At 37.3% G+C, this 14,055-nt stretch overlaps 2 protein-coding genes across 5 annotated transcripts; one reads left to right on the top strand and one right to left on the bottom strand.

The window, feature by feature from the left end:
• Positions 1–638: 638 nt before the first annotated feature.
• LOC125254578 (extracellular calcium-sensing receptor) lies at positions 639–7,653 on the bottom strand. Of its 3 annotated transcripts, XM_048169244.1 has the most exons (7): positions 5,620–6,369; positions 5,038–5,344; positions 3,824–4,639; positions 3,374–3,601; positions 3,177–3,300; positions 1,628–1,788; positions 1,251–1,512 (listed from the first exon to the last, which is right to left on the bottom strand). In XM_048169244.1, the coding sequence occupies exons 1-7, from the start codon at positions 5,856–5,858 to the stop codon at positions 1,372–1,374; spliced, it is 2,016 nt and encodes a 671-aa protein (XP_048025201.1). In that variant the 5' UTR covers positions 5,859–6,369; the 3' UTR covers positions 1,251–1,371. The 3 variants fall into 3 exon arrangements, with proteins under 3 accessions (XP_048025200.1, XP_048025199.1, XP_048025201.1); XM_048169243.1 differs by lacking the exon at positions 5,620–6,369 and adding an exon at positions 7,610–7,653 and having other exon boundaries at positions 639–1,788; XM_048169242.1 differs by having other exon boundaries at positions 639–1,788.
• Positions 7,654–8,441: 788 nt separating this feature from the next.
• On the top strand, positions 8,442–13,328 carry LOC125254579 (extracellular calcium-sensing receptor). Of its 2 annotated transcripts, XM_048169247.1 has the most exons (7): positions 8,442–9,623; positions 9,922–10,213; positions 10,321–11,133; positions 11,237–11,464; positions 11,616–11,739; positions 11,857–12,482; positions 12,598–12,739. In XM_048169247.1, the coding sequence occupies exons 1-7, from the start codon at positions 9,400–9,402 to the stop codon at positions 12,604–12,606; spliced, it is 2,316 nt and encodes a 771-aa protein (XP_048025204.1). In that variant the 5' UTR covers positions 8,442–9,399; the 3' UTR covers positions 12,607–12,739. The 2 variants fall into 2 exon arrangements, with proteins under 2 accessions (XP_048025204.1, XP_048025203.1); XM_048169246.1 differs by having other exon boundaries at positions 8,443–9,623; positions 11,857–13,328.
• The last annotated feature ends 727 nt before the right edge of the window (positions 13,329–14,055 follow it).

Below are 14,055 nucleotides of genomic sequence, written 5' to 3'. Positions count from 1 at the left end.
AACAAGATCAGAAAGATCCATGATTTTGGTATGCAGTAAGCTTGTATGAAAAGAAAATTGTAAGCATTTTAGAAACCTGTTAATTTACTGCATTTTGTGTGAAAACGATATGAATTGTGTTAATGGTATGGCCACAACAGAAGTTCTGCTAATTGTGTTTAGAGTTTTGAAAATGTGACTACAGATTGGACAAAAGTATGTTAGCAATTGAAAAAAAAAAAAAAAAAAAACTGTGAAAGATCTGATGAAGGTATGACATGGCCATGAGGTTTTGTGCCAGAACAGAGTTTGCTGCCAATACAGTAAATGTTCTCACTGTACCATTTGACTGAATCTACACTGTTGTTGGCCTTTAGAGTTACAGTGATGTGGCAGTCTCTACCATGGTAATCTGTTTACCATGTCACATGGCATACTGTAATATAAAATGCTGTATTTGATGCCATATGTGAAACATTTATATAAATGAAACACTTACTATGTGTAGTGAAAAGGATATATTTTTTTGTGTGTGTATTGTACTAAGACAAGTGAAAATATGCTGAACTGTTTGAAAAAAAGTGCACTTTTGATTATATTTTGTGATATAAGTTCTCAGAGTTTTGAAAATGTACCAAATGCTTGTGAAAATTACACAAAAGCATTTTTAAATAAACTGTAAAATGGCTTTATTTATGTCATCATCAAGTAATTACAGTTACACATCTGACAATAAAATACAGAAAACTAACTAAAATGAGTTACTTGTTCCATTTAAAGTGACAGACGGAAGTAGTGGCTCATATATTTACAACAAATACAGCAATCATAACCAAACAATATGATAAACAGGAATGAAATGCTGACCAGATGAACAGGGTGTCAGTGTCATGTTGATGACATTTCATTTAGACGTTTTTCCAGTTATTCCTTTCTTAGTGTTTAAGTCAGGCCTTAACAGAATTACATAGCATTTAGGTATAAAAATACAAAACAGAAGGCCGAAAGTGGAAGCTAGAATGGCAAATATCTCAACAGCCACTGTGTATTTCCCTGGTGAGCTGTTGTATGCTGGTATAAAAGAGATCCACACAGCAAAAAATATGAGCATACTAAAAGTGATGAGCTTAGCTTCATTAAATGTATCTGGAAGTTTCCTTCCAAGGAAGGCAAGTGCAAAGCACATACAAGAGAGCAGCCCAATATAGCCCAACACAAGGTAAAATCCTAGTGGCCACACATCTTTACATTCTAGTACAATCTTACCACCCTGATAGGATGTGTTTTTGTAGGGGTAAGGAGGTGCTAATGCCAGCCAGCAAGCACACAGGATAACTTGGCCTGTCGTGCAGAAGAAGATGAAAACCCTTTGCTGTGGAATGCCAAATAGCTTTAGAGAAATGGACCCAGGGATAGTAGAACGAAACGCCAAAAGCACCACAATGGTCTTGACCAGTATGCATGAGATACATAGAACAAAGCTGATCCCAAACGCAGCTTGTCGGGCACGGCATGTCCATGGCGAGGGCCGGCCTACAAACACCAGTGTGCAAAGGAAGCAAAGTTTGAGAGACAACAGCAATAGAAAACTCATCTCAGAGTTGTTGGCTTTAACAATGGGTGTGCTTCGAAAAAGGAAGAAAATCACCGTAACAACAGTTGCCACAGCGACTCCAAAAAGAGACAAAGAAATGAGAATGATGCCCATGATTTCATGGTATGACAGGAACTCCTCTATGCCAGCAACACAGAAAACCCTTTCTTTGTTTGGCCAGTAGTATTGGGGACACTTGGTACACTCAGTAGCACCTAGTAGATATAAACAGACACTGTGAGTCAACAATCTGGTTATATATAGCATACATTACTACAAAACTCTCTTGAATACTTTCTGTTTGGTCATTCAGCAGTCAGATGTTCCCAAAACACTCATCATGTGTATAACTGAATGTAACTCATCATGCTGTTACATTCGTATCACACTGCAGACTCGCACTCGTCTTTAATACAAACGCAACCATCATGGCACCATTGTGTGTCTTAGTTATCAGTACTGATGTAGTGAAAATGATCAACTTTATTATTGGATTTGCTGTAATATTGTTGCAGTGTTTGTATCGATGATAGACCAATTATTTTGTGTTATTTTGTTTTGGATTGTAATGGACTATTTTCTTAGTGGAAGCTTTAAGTTAATTCCATTCCTATATTCTCAAAATCGCTTGTCCTATGTAGGGTCATGGGACTTTGAGCTAATAAACAGTTAAAGGTCCCGTTTTCCGTGGTTTTTTGAAGCTTTGATTGTGTTTATAGTGTGCAATATAATATGTGTTCATGTTTCGCGTGTAAAAAAAACACAGTATTTTTCACATAATTTACTTATCTGTATTCCGCTGTTTCCACTGTCATAAAAACGGGCTGATGACTTCCTTGTTCTATGAAGTCCCTCCTTCAGAAATACGTAACGAGTTCTGATTGTGCCAGCGGTTCCTGTGTTGTGATTCGACAGCAGCTTAGCGCTCCTTGCCCGGAAAGGTCACGCCTCTTACCATAACGTGGAGATGCACGCGCTCAGTGTTATTGTAAACATGTCTTTAATTTTACCCTATCAATTTGAGCCGGAATCAGACCCGGTGATTGGACTGCGGGATGAAAATAACAGCGTTTCGACGACATGGCGACAAACACACTCTACAAACGCAACTCTTGTGTATTCCTGTGGGCGGAGGTTAGTCAAAAAACTGTTTTAGTGATGTCATTAAAGAAGGAAGTAGAGGGATGTAGTCCAAACTGGCCGTTCGATGTAGGCGACTTCTGTTAAATAAAATATCTCGCTTGGCATTGAACTTTGAGCTTTAAAATTTTACAGATTTTATTTATACTCTAACAACAACATTACACACTAACTAAAGTTTGAAACATGGGATCACGAAGAACGGGACCTTTAAAATTGTAAAATCATTTATACTCAAATCATTATTTTAAGTCCATGAATTTATTTATTTGGTGAGTAACCATGTAATTATGGATAATATATTGTACTGTCAGCAGGTCATTACTGCAAAATAAACCCCTGCTGTCAGAGTTTATTTGGTGATAATGTCTAGCTGCTGACTGTACATTATCCCCTAGATAGATAGATAGATAGATAGATAGATAGATAGATAGATAGATCATGTATGCTATTATATATTTACCTGAGATATTGCTGATTTCCCCTTCAGCACAGGGCAAACAGTCAAAGCAGCAGACAGGCTGTCCTGGTCGAGTGGCCTGGCGTGTTCCAGGGGGACAAGGAGGGGTGCATAAAGAGACAGGAACCTGCATACAAAACATTATAAAATCAAGACTCTCTCCAAACTTAGAGCTCTACAACTGTTTGCCACAGGCTCACCTCAGTGTGTCCCCCTGCCCACTGAATTAACCCCTCATCTATCTTAAGCTGCTGTCCATGTGGGGCAGAGCCATCATAAGTGCCCACCATCTGAAACCGGATGGTACCTTTGCCATCTTTCTGCCAGTTTATGATGTCATAGAGGGGCACAGGCTCTCCATTGTTGTCAAAATACACCTTCTCTTTGAACTGGTTTGTAAAATTGACTTTTTTCAGGTAGTGAAGAAGCTATTTAATTAGTTAAAGCAAGCAATATAAAATGTATATAAGTATAATTACAGTATGGAATATACATTTGAATATAATTGTTTAGCAAAATAATATATATATATATGTATATATATATATATATATATATATATATATATATATATTTTTTTTTTTTTTTTTTTTTTTACACATTTTAAAATTGCTAATATACAAGAAGATTCTGACAAACATGAATATTACCTGCCATGGAAAAAACTTTGATTCAGTTTTACAGACGTGGTCTGAGCTTTGTTCCTCAGAGCCACATTCCAACAGCTGGTGTAGAGCGTGAGCAATAGCATACACTGCTTTGTAGACATTGTATGAAATCCTCACCCTTGATACATCAGTATAGCTATTCTCAGTCTCCATCAGATCCTCTGAGCCAGTGCAGAGTGGCAACTCAGAATCACCGCTGTCCTTATAACCTAGTCTGCATCCAAACAGTTCCTCCCAAAACATGTTAGTGAAAACAGATTCAGGTCTAGGTGAAGGCCTTACCCCGAGAAGAAACTCAGCCAAGCCTGGAATAGTAGTGCCCCTGAAGGAAAAGCCCACTGTTCCAGACAGGACAGGGTGAAGCTCAGGGATAGTGAGAAGTTTGGCTGTCACCCAGGCTTCACTGGCCACCCACTGCCACCTTGTCAGATTCCTACGAGCCACTTCAACCAGGAGCTCCAGCAGTTGTCCTTCAGTGGCAAATGCTATAATCACTCGTGCAGTGGAACTCTCCAGGCTATTAACTATAGCATGTATTTGTGCCTGGGAAGGTGCTTTTGGTATAGTGTGGTGAAAGGCTATGCAGACACCAGTTCTTTCTAGCTGTTCAGTAAAGGCCTGGATACCATAGTGACTGTAGTCGTCATCTGTACCCACCGTGCCCACCCAGCGCCAGCCAAAGTGGGAAACCAACTGGACCAGTCCCTGCACCTGAAATACATCACTGGGAACAGTACGAAGGAAAGAAGGGTATTCCTTCTTATCTGTGAGGCAGGTGCAGGTTGCAAAGTAGCTTATCTTGAAGGGGGGTCAGTGGAGAAAGAGCAAGAAAGAAAAACAGAAAAAGTATATATATATATATATATATATATATATATATATATATATATATATGTAATTGCAAAATTTACATTTTGGAAATTAAACAAACAGGCAAACTAGGCCTATTAACAACAGTTGAACAGTGTACAGAAATATATTTCGTTGCACTGATCAGGTTATAGATGCTGATCCCCACTTCACACACACACACATATACATATATATATATATATATATATATATATATATATATATATATATATATATATATATATATATATGCTCCACATTATTTTGCTCACAGTTACACACTGTAAAAGGTCAGGAATGTTAATAAATAAATACCTAGTATCACCTCTTACTCAGACTCTTACCAGTGGAATTCTAAATGGACCCAAAGTTTGTGCTACGGCCCGTGTAGGTGAAGATGATGCCAGGCCGATGACAGCTGGCACCGGGGCAGTGGAAAGGCATTTGGCACTGCCAGCAGCATCAGCCTGTGTTTGACTAAGGGTGCCATTCACCAGAAAAAGCACACTCCGCAGGCTGGTGTGCACATGATCACAGCTATCCAAGATCCGATAACCTAGTGTCACTCCTGGTAATAAACTGGAATTATTGTTGATTTCTTTAATGGCAAACACCATTGTTTGGACCCAGCGGAATGCACGGAAATCAAACCTGTTGAGAAGATGGACAGAGAACAAAGATAAGAAGGAGAGAGCTGGTTGTAGTAGTAGTGAAAAGGTAACAAACAGGCTTATTCTGAAAAAAAAAACAGTTCACAAAAGTGACAAACATCTTTTTTTTTTTTTTTTGCATAATAATACCGTTTATGAGTAATAACGTATGGATACATTCATGTTACATTTAAGGTAAATATTCATTCTTTTAAACCAACTGGTATTTTATCTTTTCATTGCTGTTCTCCATTCTCTGCATGCCATTTCACACACCCGCTACACTCTTGATGCTGTGGTTGTTCAGAGTAATTATGGTCCGTTTGCGGAGCTATATAGTGCAGAGGAAAGAGCCCTCCAATTACAATATCACCATCCTGTTCTAGTACTGGTGAATTAAAATCACCCAGTGTCCAGCACCTCGTGTCCATTGAGGTGCAGAGAATTACTGAGAAGTACAGCAGAAGCATAAGACCCAGTGGTGCCAGTTCACTCACTGGCATCTTATTGGCCATTGCTGAATCTTTCAAATCCGACCATGGAAACAGCTAGTGAGTACTCCATCCAAAGTGTATGGAAGTCTAGAATTCCCAGCTATATAAAATATATCACAATGATGCCACACGAAACATCAGGTGAGACAGGCCAATGATATACATTGTGGGTGGAGTTGTCACCCAGGTCATGTGATTTAACAGTATTTCTGATCAAAGTGCCTTGAAATGTATTAGGGATCCTTTTAAAACTTGAACAACTTATTGTGAATACAATACAATTATAAACAAGAATTTGTACAGAAAAAAGAAAAAATAGCTTACATTTTTCTGCAGATGTGTTATAAACAACCTTTTTTTTTTTTCTTTTTGTGAATGTTCAATGATACAGAAAGCTTAAAAGAAATGAACAGAAAGCTTAAAAGAAATGAAAATACTACTCATTACATTTGACTTCTTATTTTATGTGGATTATATTAAAGGCATTCACCCACAAATTTTATTCTGTCATCATTTACTGACCCTCAGGTTGTTCCAAAGCTGTATACATTTCTTTGTTCTGTTGAAAACAATGGAAGATATTTTGAAGAAATTTTGTAACCTGGCCGCTTTGGGCCACCATTGACTTCCATAGTATTTTTTTCTTACTATGGAAGTCAATTGTGGCCCAAAGCAGCTTGGTTACAAACTTTCTTCAAAATATCTTCCTTTGCGTTCAACAGTACTAAGAAATTTATACAGGTTTGGAACAAACTGAGGGTGAGTAAATGATGACAGAATTTGCATTTTCATTTTGAATTGAAAAATGTAATTTCTGTATTCTGCTGAACACAAAAGAAGATATTTTGAAGAATGTCAGTAACCAAACAGTTGATGGGAATAATAGTCCTCCTCAGCTACGGTTGTACGGACTCTTAACATGTTTATTGCAACTACATTTAATATTTTTTCTCACCAAACAACCAGACTAACAAATGGCTCGACACAAACCATACCGGGGCAGAGCCTAGACAGGGCTTTCTTCTGTGTAGACATAAATTCACCTCTGGCTGACTCCACTCGTGTCAGAGAATTAGGTATATAGGAGTTTATTTCAGAAATATGCTAACTGCTGCGTATTTACACTTACTGGTCTGTACTTCACTGTATAGGCAAGTTTATCTGCTTAGAGATTAACTCATCGCAATTTATTTGAACTGTGTGAACTAGGATAACTACTCAACTTGATATTGTTCCAACGGCTTATTACATTCTTTTTTTAGAAACACACACACAAAAAAAATGTCCTGCTTGTATTCCCATTTAATGGCAGTGATGTTGACTTTCACCTTTTTCAAATGGATGTAAATCTGTCATTAAATAATCCTATGCAACTCGTGCTGTATAGGCTATTCCAAGCATTCTGGAAGTATATTGTTGGGTTTGGTGAGAAACAAATCAAAATGGCAGGTTATTACATTTATGAAAATCTTGCGTTGCATTCCTGTATGCGAGTGAGCTGCAGTTCGCTCCAAGCATAAGGCAGCGCATCCTTTTGAGGTATCAATTAATTTTAAAGGTCCCGTTCTTCGTGATCCCATGTTTCAAACTTTAGTTAGTGTGTAATGTTGTTGTTAGAGTATAAATAAAATCTGTAAAATTTTAAAGCTCAAAGTTCAATGCCAAGCGAGGTATTTTATTTAACAGAAGTCGCCTACATCGAACGGCCAGTTTGGACTACATCCCTCTACTTCCTTCTTTAATGACATCACTAAAACAGTTTTTTGACTAACCTCCGCCCACAGGAATACACAAGAGTTGCGTTTGTAGAGTGTGTTTGTCGCCATGTCGTCGAAACGCTGTTATTTTCATCCCGCAGTCCAATCACCGGGTCTGATTCCGGCTCAAATTGATAGGGTAAAATTAAAGACATGTTTACAATAACACTGAGCGCCTGCATCTCCACGTTATGGTAAGAGGCGTGACCTTTCCGGGCAAGGAGCGCTAAGCTGCTGTCGAATCACAACACAGGAACCGCTGGCACAATCAGAACTCGTTACGTATTTCTGAAGGAGGGACTTCATAGAACAAGGAAGTCATCAGCCCGTTTTTATGACAGTGGAAACAGCGGTATACAGATAAGTAAATTATGTGAAAAATACTGTGTTTTTTTTTACACGCGAAACATGAACACGTTATATTGCACACTATAAACACAATCAAAGCTTCAAAAAAACACGAAAAACGGGACCTTTAATAAAACGCAATACCTACATTATAAACCTTAGAATAGTATTATGTTTTAATACCTCTGTTGTGCTCCAGATGACAGACAGTCAGAATTCTATATTCAGGCCTATATACCCAAGTCAATGCATAATTCTTTGCTTTTTGTACTAGTATTTATCTTCATTTAATCTTTTTTTAAAACTTACTGGGTGACCAAGGTCAGCTGACCAATCAGAGGAAAGGAGCATTTCATTCCCACCCACATGTAGAGATCCAGCTGTTTTTTTTTTTTTTTTTTTTTTTTTTTTTTTTTTTTTTTTTTTTCATTTTTTCATCCCTGAATGAAAAACAAAAAAATCGAGTTGATTTTTTTTTTTTTTTTTAATGAAAAACAAAAAAGGTGCCATTTTCTAATTTTTCTATTTTTAATATTAAATAAAAAAAGGACTGAACAAATGATACACAGATTTCAATGGGACCCATCAACTGTTTAGTTATAGTGCCATTTTTCAAAATATCTTCTTTGGTGTTCAGCAGAAGACACTCATAACTAACTTGGAACTACTTGAGGGTGAGTAAAGGATGACAGAATTTACATTTTTGGGTGAACTATCCCTTTAATGGTAGCAGCAGAAACCAAGTCAGGAGGAAGCAAATATATAAAATGATCAGGAAAAGGATGATCAGCAAGCAAACTGTGTACCTTGCAATGATTAGAGTGATGATAATAAAGATTCATTAATAATGCATTGTAATTAATTATATTCATCACTGATTGCTGACCATGTTTGACCAATTAAACACTTTTGAGCCTACTTGTTCTAGAATAATAATACATTTAAAAACAAGGAAAATTACTAGTATACAGCTTGTCATTATCTGACTGCCATCTACTGGATATAACAAAGAACACTGAGAGTGATCTGGCACTTTTCACAGGTATGGAAACACTTTGTGCTATTTTCTTTCTTTCTTTCTTTCTTTCTTTCTTTCTTTCTTTCTTTCTTTCTTTCTTTCTTTCTTTCTTTCTTTCTTTCTTTCTCTTTCTTTCTTTCTTTCTTTCTTTCTTTCTTTCTTTCAAGGCACAACCCCTTAGCTTTTATTGTACAATATGGTACCAATTCCAATTTTATCTTTTTTTTTTTTCTTGAGGTTTTCTAACAAATTGTATTGTTTATTGCTAGAAAATAACAAATAGCCCACATAATAGTTTTAAACTGTAATAATTGCATTTATAGACCAAGAGTGACGTCGTTTCTGAGAAGCCCATGTGGCACCACCTGCTCTATAAAACAGTGCTGCAACATAATCTTTATCATACATTAACAAGTCAAGTGAGTGAGAGAGAGTAATAATGATGTGGAGCTCTCTATATTTATGTATTTATCTACCCTTTACCTGTATCTCTGCAGCTTCAATCACTAGGTCAGGCTCCTGTCAACTCCAGGGACGCTTCAGGTTAAATGGGATGTTTCAAGAAGGAGACCTTATCATTGGAGGCCTGTTTGCATTTCATCTCATTACAGTGTTCCCAGAACTGAACTTTAAAAGAGAACCGGAACAGTCGCATTGTGAGCGGTGAGCCTGGGCTAAACAGATGGAAGAATAAGACAATAAGACAATAGAAGGAAGAACATGCAGAACAAATTCGATGTTTTATTTATTTTACTTATATTTGATTGTCTTCTTATTCATTTAGAGTGGATTGTCTAATTAAATGTTTTAAATGTACTGACATAAATGCTCTTAAAATCCATAAAAGTGATAATCGTATCATGGAATTGTATTAATTCTTCATTTCCTTTTCTTTTTTTTTATGTTTATGGTGATATTCTTTAGGGTGACTGAATATAAACATTTATGCTGCCTTTTCTAGATTCTATATGGCAAGTTTCCAGCAGGCACAGACTATGGTATTTGCCATTAATGAGATAAATAACAATCCTAACCTGTTGCCTAACATCACCCTTGGTTATCATCTGTATGACAACTGTGTGAAGCTTGGAGTGGCTTTCAGGTCTGCAACAGCCCTGCTTAGTGGGACAGAGGAGACCTTTTCCAATTTCAACTGCACTGGCCCACCACCGGTAATTGGGATTGTGGGGGATCCTGGATCTACTCACTGTATAGCAATATCCAGTGTGTTAGGACTATTTCGAATACCTATGGTAGGATGAGATGAATATAAACTTCTGTAACCTTATATTCTTAAATTTGTATGCCTGTGTAAAAGAGTAATTGATGTTTTTCTTGTCATTGGGATCTCTCCTATAAGGTTAGTTACTATGCCACCTGCTCCTGTTTAAGTGACAGGAAAAAGTACCCCACTTTCTTCAGAACAATCCCCAGTGATGCCTTCCAGGTGCGAGCTATGGTTCAGATCTTGAGACATTTTGGATGGACCTGGGTTGGTCTCGTCTACAGTGATGATGATTATGGTATCAACGCTGCTTATTCCTTCCAAAAGGAAGTGCAGTTGTTTGGAGGTTGTGTTTCTTTTTCTGAAATCCTTCCTCTTGATAACAACCAAATAGACATCCATCGCATTGTACAAGTGATTCAGGCCTCTACAGCAAGAGTGGTGGTGGTGTTCTCCACAGAAGCCTATCTGCTGCCTTTAATGGATGAGGTGGTATTGCAGAATGTAACAGGCAGACAGTGGATTGCAAGTGAAGCTTGGGCCACTTCATCCGTGTTTCACACTCAGCGTCTTTTGCCCTTCCTGGGGGGCACACTGGGTATCGCCATCAGGCGAGGGGAAATCCAGGGACTTCATGACTTTCTTCTTCGCCTCCATCCTGACAGTAATCTGAGAAATAATATGGTGAGAATCTTCTGGGAAAACATGTTTGGGTGCAGTTTTGACACAGGAGGCAGAGAGGGAGAAAGAATATGTACAGGACAGGAGGATCTGAGAAGCACAAACACAGCATACACTGATGTATCAGAGCTGAGGGCCTCATATAATGTGTACAAGGCAGTTTATGCTATAGCACATGCACTTGATGGCCTTATGCATTGTCAGGAAGGGAGAGGACCATTCAGTGGGAACAGCTGTGCCAACATATCCAACCTGAAACCCTGGCAGGTAAGACTACTGTGGATAGAAGCACAGCTTATTAGAATATAGAATTGAATAGTTAAATGAAACATGTTCATACAAAACATAAGGATATATCTGTTCTGTACAGCTAGTTCACTATCTACAGATAGTGAACTTCACCACAGGCTTTGGGGATCATGTGTCATTTGATAACAATGGAGATGCTCTGGCTATCTATGATGTGATGAACTGGCAGCCGAGCTCTGATGGGTCAATAGTTGTCCATACAGTTGGTGTGGTGGATGAAGGGGCAGCAACAGGGAAGGTGCTGACACTGGATGAGGATGCATTATACTGGAACGTAGAGACAAATAAAGTAATATTGCATTTTATTAAGTCTTTTAAACTATTGAAACAGAACTATCATATCTATCATTACATGAATAATGGTCAGTAAAAGAATACTCTTTTTGTAGTATTATACAGACATACACTATTTTTATGTGTTTTTTATGTGTATCCATCAGTCCCCACGGTCTGTGTGCAGTGAGAGCTGCCCCCCGGGCACCAGGCGAGCCAGAAGGAAGGGCCTTCCTGCCTGCTGTTTTGACTGCCTGCCATGTGCAGATGGAGAGATTTCTAATATATCAGGTGGAAAGAGTCATGAAATCATAAGAACAACTGAAACTGTATTATTCTTCAATCATAGCTTTTATTAACATTATACCACTATCTCTATTTTCTCTCTCTCTTTTTTCATACACATAGATTCCATTGAGTGCATAGTTTGTCCAGATGAGTTCTGGTCTAATACAGATAAAAATCAGTGTGTACCCAAAGAAGTGGAGTTTCTATCCTATGGGGAACCTCTTGGCATTTCCCTGAGCACTGCCTCCTTGCTTGGCACCTGTATCTGTTCTGCAGTGGTTGTCATCTTTGCACATTACCGCCACACTCCAGTTGTGCGAGCTAACAATTCAGAGCTCAGCTTCTTGCTGCTGGTGTCACTCAAACTGTGTTTTTTGTGTGTGCTACTGTTCATTGGCCGGCCGCAGTTGTGGACGTGTCAATTGAGACATGCTGTGTTTGGCATAAGCTTTGTCTTGTGCATCTCCAGCATCCTGGTCAAGACTATGGTGGTAATAGCTGTGTTTAAGTCATCTCGACTAGAGGGTAAAAGTGCTATGAAATGGTTTGGAGCAGCTCAACAAAGATGCACAGTTCTGGTCCTAACAGCCCTCCAGGTTGTCATATGTGCAGTATGGCTATCAAATGCATCTCCAAAACCCCATAAAAACAGCCAGTATATCAATTCCAAAATAGTATATGAATGTACTATTGGCTCAGTGGCTGGTTTTTCCATGCTACTCAGCTATATTGGCCTTTTAGCAGCAGTAAGTTTTCTGTTAGCCTTCCTGGCAAGAAACCTTCCAGACAATTTTAATGAAGCAAAGTTCATCACTTTTAGTATGCTAATCTTCTGTGCTGTGTGGATTGCATTTGTTCCAGCATATGTGAGCTCTCCAGGGAAATATGCAGTAGCTGTGGAGATATTTGCCATCCTGGCTTCAAGTTTTGGATTACTGATCTCCATATTTGCTCCAAAGTGCTACATTATTATATTACACCCAGAAAGAAACACTAAAAAGGCCCTCATGGGAAGAGCAACCTGAAATAACTGATTTTAAACAGTCTTAAACAGTCTATTATACATGATATGTACTGCTTATTGAAACTTGAATAAACATCTTTGATGCAATTTAAGAACAATTAGCAACTGTTTGTAGTCAGATAAGCTCAGGTGGCTTTCAGAAAATGTCTAGCAATTTATTATTCCATCTGACCCATACTCAAATTGATTTGAAATAAAGTGATTTTTCAGTAACACTTTTCATCTTACTTTTCATCATGACCAAGTGAAGTGTTGAAGTGATGTAACCGGTGTTGCAGCTGAACACTGGTAACACTGTCGATCTCAGCAAGTTAACTATGTTAGTTAAGTAATATAACATGAGTATACTCCTGTTTCTCCGAGTATTGGCATGACTGCAAATGTGATACTGATCTTATTTAAGTCCAATAAATAAGCGATTAAGCGATTTAACATTAGACACAATAATGTCTGTTTTTGCTTTATTTCATGAAAACAGTTTCAAAGAAAGCCACACCAGAACTATTGTGCATCTCCAAGCAACAGTGATTCCTGAAAGAATCTGTGTTTTGAACAACTGAATGAATGATGACTCGCACATTAAGATTTAATAAATACATTTATTTTCATATTTACAATTTACATAGACTGTTTTTACTTAAAATATCAAACTTTTAAAGTTTTTTTTTTTTTTTTACATATTTCTAAGTTATACATATACACACACTACCAGTCAAAAGTTTCATCTGCTCACCAAGGCTGCATTTATTTAATTAAAAATACAGTAAAAACAGTGATATTATGAAATATTGTTACAATTTAAAATAACTGTTTTCTATTTGAAAATATTTTAATATTTTAAAATGTAATTTATTCTTGTGTTGGCAAAGCTGAATTTTCAGCATTATTGCCTTCATAGTCTTCATAGTGTCACATGATCCTTCAGAAATCATTCTAATATGGCGATTTGCTGCTCAAGAAACATTTATGATTATTATCAATGTTGAAAACAGTTGTGTACTTTTTTTCAGGATTCGTTGATGAATAGAAAGTTCAAAAGAACAGCATTTATCTGAAATACAAAGCTTTTGTAACATTATACACTACCATTCAAAAGTTAGGGTTTTTATTTTTATTTTTTTGAAAATAAATTAAAGAAATGAATACTTTTATTCAGCAAGGTTGCATTTAATCGATCAAAAGTCACAGTAAAGACATTTATAATGTTACAAAAGATTATATTTCAAATAAAAAAAATATTGTACGCAAATATTTTGTACAATTGTACACAATAAATGTTTCTTGAGCAGCAAATC

This window comes from Megalobrama amblycephala, linkage group LG19 (genome assembly GCF_018812025.1).
Source record: "Megalobrama amblycephala isolate DHTTF-2021 linkage group LG19, ASM1881202v1, whole genome shotgun sequence".
Lineage (NCBI taxonomy): Eukaryota > Metazoa > Chordata > Actinopteri > Cypriniformes > Xenocyprididae > Megalobrama > Megalobrama amblycephala.
This window is presented reverse-complemented; position numbering and strand designations above follow the sequence as displayed.